The sequence below is a fragment of the Amblyraja radiata genome, chromosome 36 (assembly GCF_010909765.2).
Source record: "Amblyraja radiata isolate CabotCenter1 chromosome 36, sAmbRad1.1.pri, whole genome shotgun sequence".
Classification (NCBI taxonomy): domain Eukaryota; kingdom Metazoa; phylum Chordata; class Chondrichthyes; order Rajiformes; family Rajidae; genus Amblyraja; species Amblyraja radiata.
The window spans coordinates 3,984,721-4,000,932 of NC_045991.1; the positions used below are offsets into that span (position 1 = coordinate 3,984,721).

Here is a 16,212-nt window from a genome sequence, read left to right on the forward strand (position 1 = left end):
AGACCGGGTAATCTGGTGCCAACTACTCACCTCACCGTCGCGGAGCTGGCCGAGTCCAGAGCGGGTGGAGCTGTGGTGGACGCTGCTGCGACCCGACCCCCGGAGGTTCGGAGGCTGCAACTGCGGGTCTGGCGGGCGGTAACACCGGGAGCCCGCGGGTCCCTGGAGGGAGACCGCTTTTCGGGGCTTCCGCAGCGGCGACTTCTCCCGCCCGAGTTGCGGGGTTGAAGAGCTCCTGGAGCGGGGCCTTACAGCATCGCCCCGCGCGGCTTGGAATGGCCGCGGGACTGCGAGCGCGCGCCGGGGGCTCTAACATCAAGACCCGTGCGTGGCCTTGCATCACCCGGCGTGGCTTTAATGGCCGCGGGACAATCGCCATCGTCAGCCGGGGGCTTTGACTTTGACTCTGACATGGGGGGGGGGAGAGTGCAGTGGAGAGAAAAGTTTTTTTGGCCTTCCATCACAGCAATGTGATGGATGTTTATGTAAAATATGTTGTGTCTTGGGTCTATTTGTTTGTAATGTATGGCTGCAGAAACGGCATTTCGTTTGGACCTCAAGGGGTCCAAATGACAATAAATTGAATTGTATTGTATTGTATTGTATTGATCAGCGTCTGAGAAGGCAGGAGTGAAATATTTCTCAACAAATGCTGTAGTTTATTCAGGCAATTGAGAAAACATGTTTAAAGGTGAAAAATTGAAAGCTAGACACAGCACACCCACAACAAACATCATTTATTTACCTAGATTTTCTTATCAAATCTATTTGGGTACAATCACGACCAGAGGTTGATATGACAATTGTTTCTGGAGCTGAAAATGTCTTAAAGGCTCCTTAATTGAATGGTGCTGACCAGAAATCATTTTGAAACGAAGAAATGTATGAACAATGTTATATATTTCTTATTGTGTGAAAGCAAAAGGTTTTATATCTAATACTTGTAGACTTCAATGAAAAGTGAAAAAAATAGTGAAAAATTATGTCGAAACTGAGATTCTAACAATCATCAGTATTCGATCCATGTCAAGTTCCTCTGGATAATCATTTTTATTTCAGATTGACAGCATCTGCAGGTTTTTTTGCTTTTAGGCAGCTGTTTTGTTACTTGTGCCATCAATCCTCTATTAGAATCTCCCGTAGTGCTAAAAAATGACTCCGTTAATAACTATTTGGTCGATCAATTAATAACCTGAGTATTTCATCAGTCAGTATTTCATCAATTCAATATTTGTCCAGCCTTTTAATAATTTCAAATACCAAATCAAATAATTGTTCAATATTTTATCAACTAAACAAAAAGATCTAATATCCACCAATCGGTCCTTATGGTCATTAACTCTTAACTTTAACAGTATATTCAGTACTTTAACAAAAACATACACCTTTAAAATTACTGTTCTTGAAATACTGATATGAGACGCAGAACCCAATTGATTATTAATACTGTATTACCCCCTCTTCTTTTATTTACGTACAATCATTATATTATTAGTTTAGTAGAGAGACAGCATGGAATCAGGCCCTTCAGCCCACCAAGTCTATGCTGGCCATCGATCACCTATTCACACAAGTTCTAAGTTGTCACACTTTGTGCATCTACTCTCTACATATTGGGGGCAATTTACAGAAGCCAATTGACCTACAAACACATACATCTTGGGGGAAATCTATCTTAGTTAAAATGTAATGACATAAAGGGCTGGAGTAACTCCGCGGGTCAGGCAGCATTTCTGGAGCAAATGGAATAGGTGACATTTTGGGTCTGGACCCATCTTTAACTCAGCGGGTCAGGCTGCATCTCTGGAAAAAAAGGTTGTGGTGTTTTGGATCAGTTCAAAGAAAAGTCCTGACCCAAAACGTGACATAATCCTTTTCCCCCCCAGAGATGCAGCCTGACTCGCTGAGTTACTCCAGCGATATATCGATCCTTGGTATAAAACGGCATCTGCAGTTCTTTGTTTCTACTAGTTAAAATGTGTAAGTGATTAATGGCTGTGTTTTCATGAAATACTTTCCAGGAATAAGATGTGTGTCCTTAACTCTTCAGGCAGTCAACCAGTTCATGGTAACGAAGGGTCTTGAATGGCATGGATAGGATCACACGTGATGGCGTACCGGGTGCCCCGTGATACCTTTTCCACGTGGCGAAGATTTTCGGAGCCAGATGTGAAGAACGAAACTCGACCTGGGATATGAAAGATGAGCAACATTAAACTTTGTCATATTTACTTTAGTTTAGAGATACAGCATGGAAACAGACCCTTCGGCCCAATGAGTCCGCGCCGACCAGCGATCCCCGCCCACAAACACTATCCAAGGGACAATTTATCATTTTACCAAAGCCAATTAACCTACAAACCTGTACGTCTTTGGAGGGGGAACTTCTTTACTCAGAGAGTGGTAGCTGTGTGGAATGAGCTTCCAATGGAAGTGGTGGAGGCAGGTTCGATTTTATCATTTAAAAATAAATTGGATAGGTATATGGATGGGAAGGAAATGGAGAGTTATGGTCTGAGTGCAGGTAGATGGGACGAGGGGAGAATAAGTGTTCGGCACGGACTAAAAGGGCCGAGTTGGCCTGTTTCCGTGCTGTAATTGTTATATGGTTGTATGGTAATGTGGGATGAAATAGGAGCACCCGGAGAAAGCCCACGTGGTCACAGGGAGAATGTACAAACTCCGTACAGACATCACCCATGATCCAGATCGAGCCTGAGTCTACCCTGCCACCCTGCTGTGCCACCATGCCACCCCTGTATAGAAACATAGGAAATAGGTGCAGGAGGAAGTCATTCAGCCCTTCGAGCCAGCACCGCCATTCATTGTGATCATGGCTGATCGTCCCCTATATAATAATGTTCTGTAAGACTCGTGTTTACAATTACAACCATTCTGGATGGTTTTATTGCTGCTAAATATAGCTGTGTATTATTGAGAAAATATTTTAAAATATCTTTTTTTTTGCAGAGCACAATTATGGAAACCATGGATAATGACAGCCATTGCTTTTTTTGTGTACAAAATGGTGGCTTTATGCATGATTAATAAATTAATACGCGAGATGTAGCCGGAAAACAATGTGGTGCAACTGGTGGAGCTGCTGCCTCACAGGGTTCGATCCTGATCTCAGGCACTGCCTGTGTGGAGTTTGCTCATTCTCCCTGTGACCGTGTGGGTTTCCTCCAGGTGCTCCGGCTTCGTTCCAAAGACGTACAGGTTTATAGGTTAATTGGCCCTCTCGGTAAATTGCCTGTGCAGTTGATGCCAAAGTGGGATAACACAGCACAGGTGTGAATGAGTGATCAATGGTTGGCATGGACTCGATGGGTTGAAGGGCCTGTTTCCATGGGTCTTTCAGTCAAACAAAGTTTTTAAGAAACAATGCTGATACATTGCACCGGCACATAGCATCACGAAAAAGCACTGATGTCAGCAAAAATCATTAAATGCATACAATACAATACAATATACAATATTTATTACATGTCATTTGAACCTCAGTGAGGCTCAAACGAAATTCCGTTTCCACAGCCATACAAACAAAGATAATTTCCTACAGACATACACACAATTCAATTTACAGAAACATCCATCATAGTGAACCCACTGTGATGGAAGGCAAAGTCTTTTCTCTCCCCTGTTCTCCATTTCTCTCCCGATGTTGAAGCCCCAGGTGGGCGATGATAAGTCCCACGGCCATTTTTAGGCCGCGCGGGGCGATGTACGTCCCACGGCCATTAAACCGCGCCGGGCGATGTACGGCCCTGCTCCGGGTCGTTCCAACCCCGCGACACGGGCTGGAGAAGTCGCGTTGCGGGAGCTCCGGAAAGCGGTCCCCACGCGGACCCGTGAGCTCCCGATGTCCCAGTCCACCAGACCTACGGCTGCAGCTGGAGCCTCCGAGCTACATGGTCGGGGCGCAGCAGCGAGTCACCACCGCGCTCCAATGCCGGCCAGTAAGTCCGCAGCTCCGCAGGCTCCGTGACTGGAGCCTCCAGGTCGTTCAGGCTGGAGGCCACTCCACGGTGCTAGGCCCCACGACAACGGTGACAAGGTTCCTCATGGAAGGTTGGTTAAGAAGGTTCAATGGTTGGGTATTAATGGTGGAGTAGCAAGATGGATTCAACAGTGGCTGAATGGGAGATGCCAGAGAGTAATGGTGGATGGTTGTTTGTCAGGTTGGAGGCCAGTGACGAGTGGGGTGCCACAGGGATCTGTGTTGGGTCCACTGTTGTTTGTCATGTACATCAATGATCTGGACGATGGTGTGGTAAATTGGATTAGTAAGTATGCAGATGATACTAAGATAGGTGGGGTTGCGGGTAATGAAGAAGAGTTTCAAAGTCTACAGAGAGATTTATGCCAGTTGGAAGAGTGGGCTGAAAGATGGCAGATGGAGTTTAATGCTGATAAGTGTGAGGTGCTACATCTTGGCAGGACAAATCAAAATAGGACGTACATGGTAAATGGTAGGGAATTGAAGAATGTAGGTGAACAGAGGGATCTGGGAATAACTGTGCACAGTTCCATGAAAGTGGAATCTCATGTAGATAGGGTGGTAAAGAAAGCTTTTGGTGTGCTGGCCTTTATAAATCAGAGCATTGAGTATAGAAGTTGGGATGTAATGTTAAAATTGTACAAGGCATTGGTGAGGCCAATTCTGGAGTATGGTGTACAATTTTGGTCGCCTAATTATAGGAAGGATGTCAACAAAATAGAGAGAGTACAGAGGAGATTTACTAGAATGTTGCCTGGGTTTCAGCAACTAAGTTACAGAGAAAGGTTGAACAAGTTAGGGCTTTATTCTTTGGAGCGCAGAAGGTTAAGGGGGGACTTGATAGAGGTTTTTAAAATGATGAGAGGGATAGACAGAGTTGACGTGGAAAAGCTTTTCCCACTGAGAGTAGGGAAGATTCAAACAAGGGGACATGACTTGAGAATTAAGGGACTGAAGTTTAGGGGTAACATGAGGGGGAACTTCTTTACTCAGAGAGTGGTAGCTGTGTGGAATGAGCTTCCAGTGAAGGTGGTGGAGGCAGGTTCGTTTGACCCGACAGAGAAAACATATACACATTTAAAAACACTATTAAAAAAACACAAACAACTACATTTAACTAGACAAAAAAAAAAAAGACAGACAGGCTGTAGGGGCCGCTGCAACAGGTGAGTCGCGCCTCCAAAGGTCAATGGTCGCTAAAACAGTAAGTGTGCAGGAAGCATTCTTATGAAATATGCTTAAGTTCCCGTTAACTAGACTTTAATCATCCCCGTCACCATAAAACTACCGATGCACAGCATTTAAGACACGCAAAACATTACTCATTAATGTAACTGGACACAACACAACAGCTGCTTTTGCAGTGATATTAAAATGTTATACAGCAAGAAACAAATGCACGATGCACTTATCTCCCTCTAATTGTCAAGCACAAGATTATCTCCTGCACATGCGGGAAATCATTATAGTTTCCATCAGTAGTTTGGTTTGATTTGGTAATGGCAAATTTGATTACAGGGAGATAGTACTTATATGTGAAAACCCACAAAAATATAGCAACAGATTAATCTTCTACTGAGAGAGATCTTTTTGCAGATACGCAGCCCAGACACAGGTGGAAATGTCACAGGCCATAGGTTTGAAGTGAGAGTTAAGGTATTTCAGAGGCTTTTGTATAGACATTTGGATATGCAAATTATGGAGTATGTGCAGATTGATAAAAGTTGGCCTTGGCATCATGTTCAGCACAGACATTGTGGGCCACAGGGCCTCTTCCTGGGCTGTATTGTTCTACGACGCATTCATGTTAATAAGTTTAGTTCCTAGTGAATAATGTCGATTTTGGTTTGGTGTGGCATCCACATCTCAACAAGAAATTATAGGTTTAAGTTGATAATGCAGACATCTAATGTAGGCAGGTACCACTTTCACACTGTCATTTCATTGGGGCAGCAACAGCTTAGTAATAAAGCATGCATATTTCCATGATACACAATTCCACAATAGAAGTGATTATCTGAAGTAAAAGTTTATGGATGCTGTTTATCCTAAAGCATCTGAGCAATGATGACAGAAGATTACACTAACAAAGAAGATGCAGTCACTGCAGAAACCAATTATTATTTCACTACCTAGACAAAACTGGCAACAAAACTGCATTTTAATACCAATAAATCTCTAAAAGAGCTGTGATTCTGGAATCACCATGTGCTCACCATACACATCATATCAGTGTTACAATTTCAGAATGATATACTGTCTACAATACTGGAAAAATGTCCATCAATATTTGTAAAAGTTGATACACAGGATGGTGAAATATTCACAGTAGCCAAAAGCTGAATCTCCTCCAAGATGCTTACTCTATTGGTACTTAATGCCAATGTTTGTATATTATTTTAGTCTGTAAGAAGATGCTGAATTGCTAAAACTGCATGAATTCGGGAATTTGGTGAAGTGCAATACTGATGTTGAAAATAAATTAGTTATTGACTTGTAAACATTGTGGATATAAATAGATGGTGTCTATGCTATAAATGTTCATATTCAAACCATTTACTCTTCAAAGTGTTATCTCATAAAATTATCTATATTTGGCTAATATTTTAAATTGATTCAACATTTAAAAAATATTCTGCAGCCAATGTGGGTTGCTCAAATAATCTTCCTTTAAAACTTAACAACTAAACTTTACAACTTAATTGTGTTTGAAATCTGAAATGCTGATCAGTCTAAATCATCTTAGTACCTCAGACGTTAAGTTGGCACTAGTTAAGTTAGAACTAGTGCACGGTGTGATCACTGGCCGGCGTAGACTCAGTGGGCCGAAGGGCCTGTTTCCACGCTGTATTTCTAAACTAAACTAAACTCAGATGTTAAGTTAGCACCTGTCTGGTCACATTGGAAGGGCAGCACGGAATAGATGCACATGTGAAAATTAAAGTAGGCCAGAGTGGTAAACTTTCCTTTCACAAAACATTCTTTGGACCACAGCGTGTGATTCTGATCATCGCTCTATCGGAAGGCGTGACCCCACTGGAGAGGGTGCAGAGGGGGTTCGCTGGGATGTGTAGGAACTATAGAAGCTGATTTACACCAAAGATAGACACAAAATGCTGGAATAATTCAGCGGGACAGGCAGCATCTCCAGCATTTTGTGTCTGGGTTCACCGGGATGTTGCTTGGAGGGTAATGTTTCTGTTGGGAGGACAGGCTACACAGGCTGGCTTTGCTTTCCTTGGAGCAGTGATGCCTGAGGGGGAGCTGAATGGAGGTGCACAAAATTAGGAAGAGCAAAGAGAGGATAGATTGTAGGAAACCTTTCCCCTTAGCACCAGTGCATAAAACCAGAGGGTGTTGGTTTAAGATAAGGAGAATTAGTTTATAAGGGGCCCGAGGAAGTATATTTTTCACTCAAAAGAGTATGGTTGGAATATAGAACGCATTGCCTGAGGGAGTGCTGGAGGCAGAGACTCTTCCAACTTTTAAGCAGAACTTAAACACACACTAAACTACCAAGGCATAGAAGGTGTGGAGTAAGTGCTGGAATGTGGGATTAGTGTAGGTGGGACCTTGACGAACAGCATGGATATGGTGGGCTGAAGGGCCAGTTTCTGCCAAGGGCACCAGTTCTCAAGGGAATGATTACTGGTTCTATGCCTATATACTAGCACCCTGAGGTCAACATGAACAGAAGTCCTAAGAGCCACTGTTTCACTGTCTAGTATCGGCCTCTTTGTTGACACATGACAGCATTTTGGAAAGGAATTAGAGTAACTAATTACAACTCGGGTCAGGTCATCTTCATTTGGCGCACTTGCCTCACATCACACCAGAACTCAAACGATGAAAGATTATCAAATATTTACTGCAATCCCAAAATAAATGCTTAATTCAGTTGTGAGAGAAAATGAAATACAATTCTTGCCAATAACAAAAGGGGGAGAAGTTAAAGGAATAGGGCTGAGTACACAAATATCTCTCTAAAGTACACAAATCACATGTAATTATTTTACAGGTGAAGTGCATTTTATGATGAAATAAACAACCCTAGCAAATGATAATTACACCCCAAAGACTTACACAAAAATAAGGTCACCCGCGACATTTTTTAAACACAGTTTCAACAAGGCAGCAGAGTAGCGCAGTGGGTAGTGCTGCTGCTTCACAACACCAGGGACCCGGGTTCAAACCTAACCTTGGGTGCTGCCTGCATGGAGTTTGCACGTTCTTCCTGTGGCCGCGTGCGTTTCTTCCAGCTGCTCCCTATTTCCTCCCACATTCCAAAGACGTGCAGGTTTGTAGGTTAATCGGTCTGTGTAAATTTCCATAAGTGTGTAGAGAAAGTGTGATGATCTAGAACTAGTGTGAACAGGTGATTGCTGGTCGGCATGGACTCAGTGGGCCAAAGGGCTTATGCAGTATCTCTAAACTGAACTGAAAATCTTTCTTTCGAATCAATCATTTTGTAGTAATTCAAGTATAACACCCATCAACAGTATTGATCGTATTGTGTGTCTACTTCAGATTCAGGTTCAAATTCAATTTTAATTGTCATTGTCAGTGTACAGTACAGAGACAACGAAATGCATTTAGCATCTTTCTGGAAGAGCGACATAGCAAATGATTTGAATAAATAATAATAAGTGTCTGGGGGGGGGGGGGGTGATTGGCAGTCACCGAGGTACATTGTTGAGTAGAGTGACAGCCGCAGGGAAGAAGCTGTTCCTGGACCTGCTGGTTCGGCAACGGAGAGACCTGTAGCGCCTCCCGTATGGTAGGAGGGTAAACAGTCCGTGGTTGGGGTGAGAGCAGTCCTTGGCGATGCTGAGCGCCCTCCGCAGACAACGCTTGCTTTGGACAGACTCAATGGAGGGGAGCGAGGAACCTGTGATGCGTTGGGCAATTTTCACCACCCTCTGCAATGCTTTCTGGTCGGAGACAGAGCAGTTGCCATACCATACTGTGATACAGTTGGTAAGGATGCTCTCGATGGTGCAGCGGTAGAAGTTCACCAGGATCTGAGGAGACAGATAGACCTTCTTCAGTCTCCTCAGGAAGAAGAGACGCTGGTGAGCCTTCTTGATCAGAGTTGAGGTATTGTGGGTCCAAGAGAGGTCATCGGAGATGTTGACTCCCAGGAACCTGAAGCTAGAAACACGTTCCACCTCCGTCCCGTTAATGTGGATGGGGGTGTGCGTGCCGCCCCTGGACTTCCTGAAGTCTACAATGAGCTCCTTGGTCTTCTTGGAGTTAAGGGCCAGGTTGTTGTCAGCGCACCATGCTGCTAAGTGCTGGACCTCCTCCCTGTAGGCCGACTCATCATTGTTGCTGATGAGGCCAATCACCGTTGTATCATCTGCATACTTGATGATGGTGTTAGTACCATGTACAGGTGTGCAGTCATAGGTGAAGAGGGAGTAGAGGAGGGGGCTCAGCACACAGCCCTGTGGAACGCTGGTGTTCAGGGTGAGGGTTGAAGAGGTGTGCTTGTCTAACCTAACAGACTGGGGTCTGTTGGTTAGAAAGTCCAGTATCCAGTTGCAGAGGGAGGGGTCGATGCCCAGGTTACCGAGTTTGGTGATCAGTTTTGATGGTATAATGGTGTTGAATGCTGAGCTGTAATCGATGAACAGCATTCTTACGTAAGTGTCTTTGTTGTCGAGGTGGGAGAGGGCGGAGTGAAGTGCCGTTGAGATGGCATCCTCCGTACTCCTGTTCTTGCGGTAGGCAAACTGATAGGGGTCCAGTGTGGGAGGTAGGCAGCTTTTGAGGTGTGCCAGGACCAGCCTCTCGAAGCACTTGGTGATGATGGGGGTAAGTGCAACTGGGCGGAAGTCGTTGAGGCTTGCCGCAGTGGAGTGTTTTGGCACTGGCACGATGGAGGTGGCTTTAAGGCACGTGGGGACAACTGCTTGGGCAAGTGACAGGTTGAAGATGTCAGTCCAGATGTCTGTCAGCTGCGCAGCGTAGGCCCTGAGCACGCGCCCGGGGATACCGTCAGGGCCAGCAGCTTTACGTGCATTAGTCCTACTCAGTGCCACGTATACGTCGTAGGGGGTGAGTGTGAGGGGTTGGTGACCGGCAGGTAGCACAGCCTTGATGGCTGTCTCTAGATTGTCCCTGTCGAAGCGGCCATAGAAGTGGTTAAGCTCCTCAAGGAAGGAGGCGTCGCTGGATGTGGGGGTGGTGTTGGAGGGTCTGTAGTCCGTGATGGCCTGGATGCCTTGCCACATGCGTCGGGGGTCGGAGTTGTTGTTGAAGTGCTCCTCAATCCTGAGCTTATGGCAGTGCTTGGCCTTCTTGATGGCCCTCTTCAGGTTAGCCCTGGCTGAACCGTAGGCTCGAGCATCGCCTGACCTGAAAGCGGTGTCCCGTGCTTTCAGCAGTAGCCTGACCTCGCTGTTCATCCATGGCTTCTGATTCGGGAATATGGTCACCCGTTTGAGGGAGGTGACACTATTGATGGTGGAGTTTATAAAGTCCATAACAGAGGATGTGTAGGAATCAATGTCCGTGTGGGAGTCAAGGGTGGCCTGGGCTGCAAACGCCTTCCAGTCAGTGTTTCCAAATCACTGCTGAAGTGTGAAGTCCGCTTCCTCTGACCAGACTTTAACTGTCCTCACAGTTGGTTTAACCCGTCTGATGAGTGGGGAGTACTTAGGGAGCAGGAACAATGAGACATGATCAGACTGTCCAAGGTGGGGGAGGGGGATGGCTTTGTAAGCATCAGCCATCCCCCTTATCAGTTATCAGTTTCCATCTGTTGTCAGCTTTAGTTTAATTTAGTTTTGTTTAGAGATAGAGTGTGGAAATAGGTCCATGCCGACCAGCGATCCCCGCACACTAAAACTATCCTACACACGTTAGGGACAATTTACAATTTTACCAAGCCAATTAGCCTCCAAACCTCTATATCTTTGGAGTGTGAGAGGAAACCGGAGCACCCAGAGAAAACCCAGTCAGGTCAAGGGGAGAACGTACAAACCCCGTACAGACAGCACCTTTGGTCAGGATTGAACCCAGGTCTCTGGCTCTGTAAAGCAGCAACCATGTCGCCGTTAACTTGTTCTTGGAAAACCTGCTTCATCGTTGTTTTCCTGCACACTTAAGACCCTGTCCCACCTACGTGTCCTTGGCACGCAAATTACGCGACCTCGTTGTTGTGTTGAGGCGCACGGTATCGTGTGGCCACGCGGGGCCGGTCCCACTGAGAAGCGCGGAGGGGTATGGTGGTGTGCGCGGTATCGCGCGGCGCTCCGGGATTTTGTAGCGAACTAAATCTTCGCGAGCCACTGGCCTGTCGCGTAACTGACGGCCAAAGTGGGACAGGCCCAAGACCCTGGCGCGACGCAACGTCTCACCTCCAACAGCAGCTGAAGCAGGCAAACGATCGCCGAGCTCGGCCTGGGGCTCACGGCCGTTGCGGTCCGGATCCGCCCCCACTTCTACTCCCAGAGCGGGGCCAAGAAAATTGAAGATGGACACAAAATGCAGGAGTAACTCAGCGGGACCAGCAGCATCTCTGGAGAGAAGGAATGGATGACGTTTTGGGTCAAGACCCTTCTTTTCAGACTGAAGAAGAGTCTCGACACGAAACGTTACCCATTCCTTCTCTCCAGAGATGCTGCCGGTCCCGCTGAGTTACTCCAGCTTTGTGTCCATCTTCAAATGACGTCACGCACTCCAGACAGCTGTGCGGGCGCATGATGACGTGCGCGACCTTCGCGGGACCGTCGCGCCTCAACGCGACGACGAGGCCGCGTAATTAGCATGCCAAGAACACTTAAGTGGGACAGGCCCTTTACTTTCACACTTCTCCATGGATTTCTAAAGAAATGATCAGGCAACATAACATAAGTAGGAAGTACAATTACAGGTCATAAAACAATAAATGTTTATGGTTATGAATAATGTGGTTCTATTGTATTTGAAGATATCTGTGTTAATTACATTAATAGAAATATATTAATGGTAAATCAATAATTCCTCTTGTTTTGTATGTCTGAATGTTCTTTTACAATAAACGTTGCAAAATAATATAATTGTATGCACTGATTATAAATGATGATCAAAGTGAACCGTTGCCTGTTCTATTTCCATGGTCACAATTATTTTATGCAGCCCAGAACTCTGACATATGTAAAAGCATGGGGGAGACACAAGAAACTGCAGATGCTGTCATCATGAGCAAAACACAAAGTGCAGGAAGAACTCACGGGGTCAGGCAGCATCTGTGGAGGGAAATGGACAGACGATGTTTCGGTTCAGGAACCTTCTTCAGATTGATAGAAGTATGTGGGAGGAAGGTGAAAAAAGAGAGATGCAGGTGGAACTGCAGATGCTGGTTTACAAAAAAACGACACAAAGCGCTGGAGTAACTCAGCAGGGTCAGGCAGCATCCCTGAAAACATGAATGGGTGGTGGTTTGGGCCGGGACCCTTCTTCAGAATGGTTGTGGTGGGGAAAAGGAAGGAGAATGGGGTTAGGAGGGAGAGATAGATTAGCCATGATTGAATTGCAGAGTAGACTTGATGGGCCGAATGGCCCACTCCTACTCCTATCCCTTATGACCTTATGGGGGGGGGAGAGAAGGAAAGTTGGAAGAGAGGAGGGGCAGGATAAAGTTTGATGAGTGATCGGTGGATTCAATCCAATGAGGTAGATGGGAGGTCAGGACCACTCTCTAGTTGGTGATAGGATGGCCCAGTTGCCTGACAACATCTGGGAAGAAACCTCCCAGCTGTAACTTCCTCCAACCCAGTAAAACCAAAAAGTGCTCAGCAAACCGATGAAACTGTACAATATGATATTTCTGAAGCAGTGACAAACCGTATGCTACTTACCTTTGGTCGACTAATTATAGGAAGGATGTCAACAAAATAGAGAGAGTACAGAGATTTACTAGAATGTTGCCTGAGTTTCAGCAACTAAGTTACAGAGAAAGGTTGAACAAGTTAGGGCTTTATTCTTTGGAGCGCAGAAGGTTAAGGGGGGGACTTGATAGAGTTCTTTAAAATGATGAGAGGGATAGACAGAGTTGACGTGGATAAGCTTTTCCCATTGAGAGTAGGGACGATTCAAACAAGAGGACATGACTTGAGAATTAAGGGACAGAAGTTTAAGGGTAACATGAGGGGGAACTTCTTTACTCAGAGAGTGGCAGCTGTGTGGAATGAGCTTCCAGTGGATGTGGTGGAGGCAGGTTCGATTTTATCATTTAAAAATGAATTGGATAGGTATATGGACGAGAAAGGAATGGAGGGTTATGGTCTGAGTGCAGGTAGATGGGACTAGGGGAAAATAAATGTTCGGCACGGACTTGAAGGGCCGAGATGGCCTGTTTTCCGTGCTGTAATTGTTATATGGTTATATGGTTAAATGCATCTTCAAACTGCAAAACGTAGTGCTTTTTTTAAACACAAAATTAATTTTCTGAGCGAAAAAAACCATTCAGTATTCTGAAACAGTTCAATTGAAAATTGCTTCAGCTCATTCCATTAACCTGAGTTATATACAGTATATTCACTGCTGGGAGCTAAAAAACCGAGCTTCAATCTTCGTTTATCAAATGTTTCATGCCTTTAATATCTTATCCAAAGTAATGGTTCTCAATGAGATAGTGGCAGGCACTGCATAAATTGGCAGCTCCCTCAAACCCAATATACGCAGCAAGAGATGATTGTTGATTGCATTACAGATTATTCAGACGCATCGGTGCACTGCTAAAAGGCAATATCCTCAGCCTGAAAATGGCTCAAGGAACAGGAATATTATCCAGGTGAATAGCAAATTAAATCATTTGCAGGCATGATCAACTTTTAATCGACAAACAATGCAATTATGCATGTTTTCGCGAATTAAGAGAAATAAAACTGAAGGACTTAAATGCTAAATCAAATGCATAGGTCAGAGGTCAGTTAACAGAAGCAACATATATTTCTCCAAAGAAAGGGAAATACAGATAAGGAATAAACCTTTTCTCTGCACGAGATTGAGTTTGAAACCAATTCCAAATCGCCCCAGAAATAGTGGATGCATTAGTGATAATTTTTCAAAACTCTTTAGATTCTGGAGTAGTTCCTGAGGATTGGAGGGTAGCTAATGTAACCCCACTTTTCAAAAAGGGAGGGAGAGAGAAAACGGGGAATTACAGACCAGTTAGTCTAACGTCGGTAGTGGGGAAACTGCTAGAATCAGTTATTAAAGATGGGATAGCAGCACATTTGGAAAGTGGTGAAATCATTGGACAAAGTCAGCATGGATTTATGAAAGGTAAATCATGTCTGACGAATCTTATAGAATTTTTCGAGGATGTAACTAGTAGAGTGGATAAGGGAGAACCAGTGGATGTGTTATATCTGGACTTTCAGAAGGCTTTCGACAAGGTCCCACATAAGAGATTAGTATACAAACTTAAAGCACACGGTATTGGGGGTTCAGTATTGATGTGGATAGAGAACTGGCTGGCAAACAGGAAGCAAAGAGTAGGAGTAAACGGGTCCTTTTCACAATGGCAGGCAGTGACTAGTGGGGTACCGCAAGGCTCAGTGCTGGGACCCCAGCTATTTACGATATATATTAATGATCTGGATGAGGGAATTGAATGCAACATCTCCAAATTTGCGGATGACACAAAGCTGGGGGGCAGTGTTAGCTGTGAGATGGATGCTAGGAGACTGCAAGGTGACTTGGATAGGCTGGGTGAGTGGGCAAATGTTTGGCAGATGCAGTATAATGTGGATAAATGTGAGGTTATCCACTTTGGTGGCAAAAACAGGAAAGTAGACTATTATCTGAATGGTGGCCGATTAGGAAAGGGGGAGATGCAACGAGACCTGGGTGTCATGGTACACCAGTCATTGAAAGTAGCCTTCTTCAGACTTTGGAATGTGGGAAGTAGGCATGCAGGTGCAGCAGGCAGTGAAGAAAGCGAATGGTATGTTAGCTTTCATAGCAAAAGGATTTGAGTATAGGAGCAGGGAGGTTCTACTGCAGTTGTACAGGGTCTTGGTGAGACCACACCTGGAGTATTGTGTACAGTTTTGGTCTCCAAATCTGAGGAAGGACATTATTGCCATAGAGGGAGTGCAGAGAAGGTTCACCAGACTTATTCCTGGGATGTCAGGACTTTCATATGAAGAAAGACTGGACAGACTCGGCTTATACTCGCTAGAATTTAGGAGATTGAGGGGGGATATTATAGAAACTTACAAAATTCTTAAGGGGTTGGACAGGCTAGATGCAGGAAGATTGTTCCCGATGTTGGGGAAGTCCAGGACAAGGGGTCACAGCTTAAGGATAAGGGGGAAATCCTTTAAGACTGAGATGAGAAAAACATTTTTCACACAGAGAGTGGTGAATCTCTGGAACTCTCTGCCACAGAGGGTAGTTGAGGCCAGTTCATTGGGTATATTTAAGAGGGAGTTAGATGTGGCCCTTGTGGCTAAAGGGATCAGGGGGTATGGAGAGAAGGCAGGTACAGGATACTGAGTTGGATGATCAGCCATGATCATATTGAATGGCGGTGCAGGCTCGAAGGGCCGAATGGCCTACTCCTTCACCTATTTTCTATGTATCTATATATCTATAAGCAATGTTACTGCTTACTATCAGCATCCTCTTGGTTACAGATAACAATTTAGGATGATTTAGGATGTTTAGTTCAGTTTAGTATAATTTAGTTTAGATATACAACTTGGAAAAAGGCCCTTCAACACAATCACTTTGTACATTAGTTCTATCCTACACACTAAGGACAATTTTGACAGAAGCCAATTAATCGACAAACCGAAGATAGACACAATGGAGTAACTCAAGGCAGCATCTCTGGAGAGAAGGAATGGGCGACGTTTTGGGCTGAAACCCTTCTTCAGACTTTGGAATGTGGGAAGAAACTGGAGCACCAGGAGAAAACCCACGTGGTCACGGAGAACGCACAAACTCCATGCAGACACAGAGTTGCCAAGTTGTCAGAGCATTTCAGTATTCTAGTACCTGAAAATCAGTATTTTGCCCTCCCTTCACCACCTTCAGTTTAAATTCCATTTGGAAAATTTTGGAGGACCAAGAAACCAAGTATTTTTACGCAGTGCCATTTTGCTGAAAAAAGTGTTATTTTTTAAGTGCGGCCCTGTCTCACGGTGCGAGTCCACCCACGAATGACCCCGAGTGAAAGAAAAAAATCTGACTCGTGATTGTGTACGAGATTC

The 16,212-nt window shown here is 44.9% G+C and overlaps 1 protein-coding gene across 1 annotated transcript in view; it reads right to left on the bottom strand.

The window, feature by feature from the left end:
- Window positions 1-719: 719 nt before the first annotated feature.
- Window positions 720-16,212, bottom strand: part of LOC116966211 (2-oxoglutarate and iron-dependent oxygenase domain-containing protein 3-like) — a 42,478-nt gene continuing 26,985 nt past the window's right edge. Inside the window, 1 exon segment of the mRNA XM_033012359.1 lies at window positions 720-2,188. Coding sequence (XP_032868250.1) covers window positions 2,064-2,188 — 125 coding nt within the window. The 3' untranslated portion in view covers window positions 720-2,063.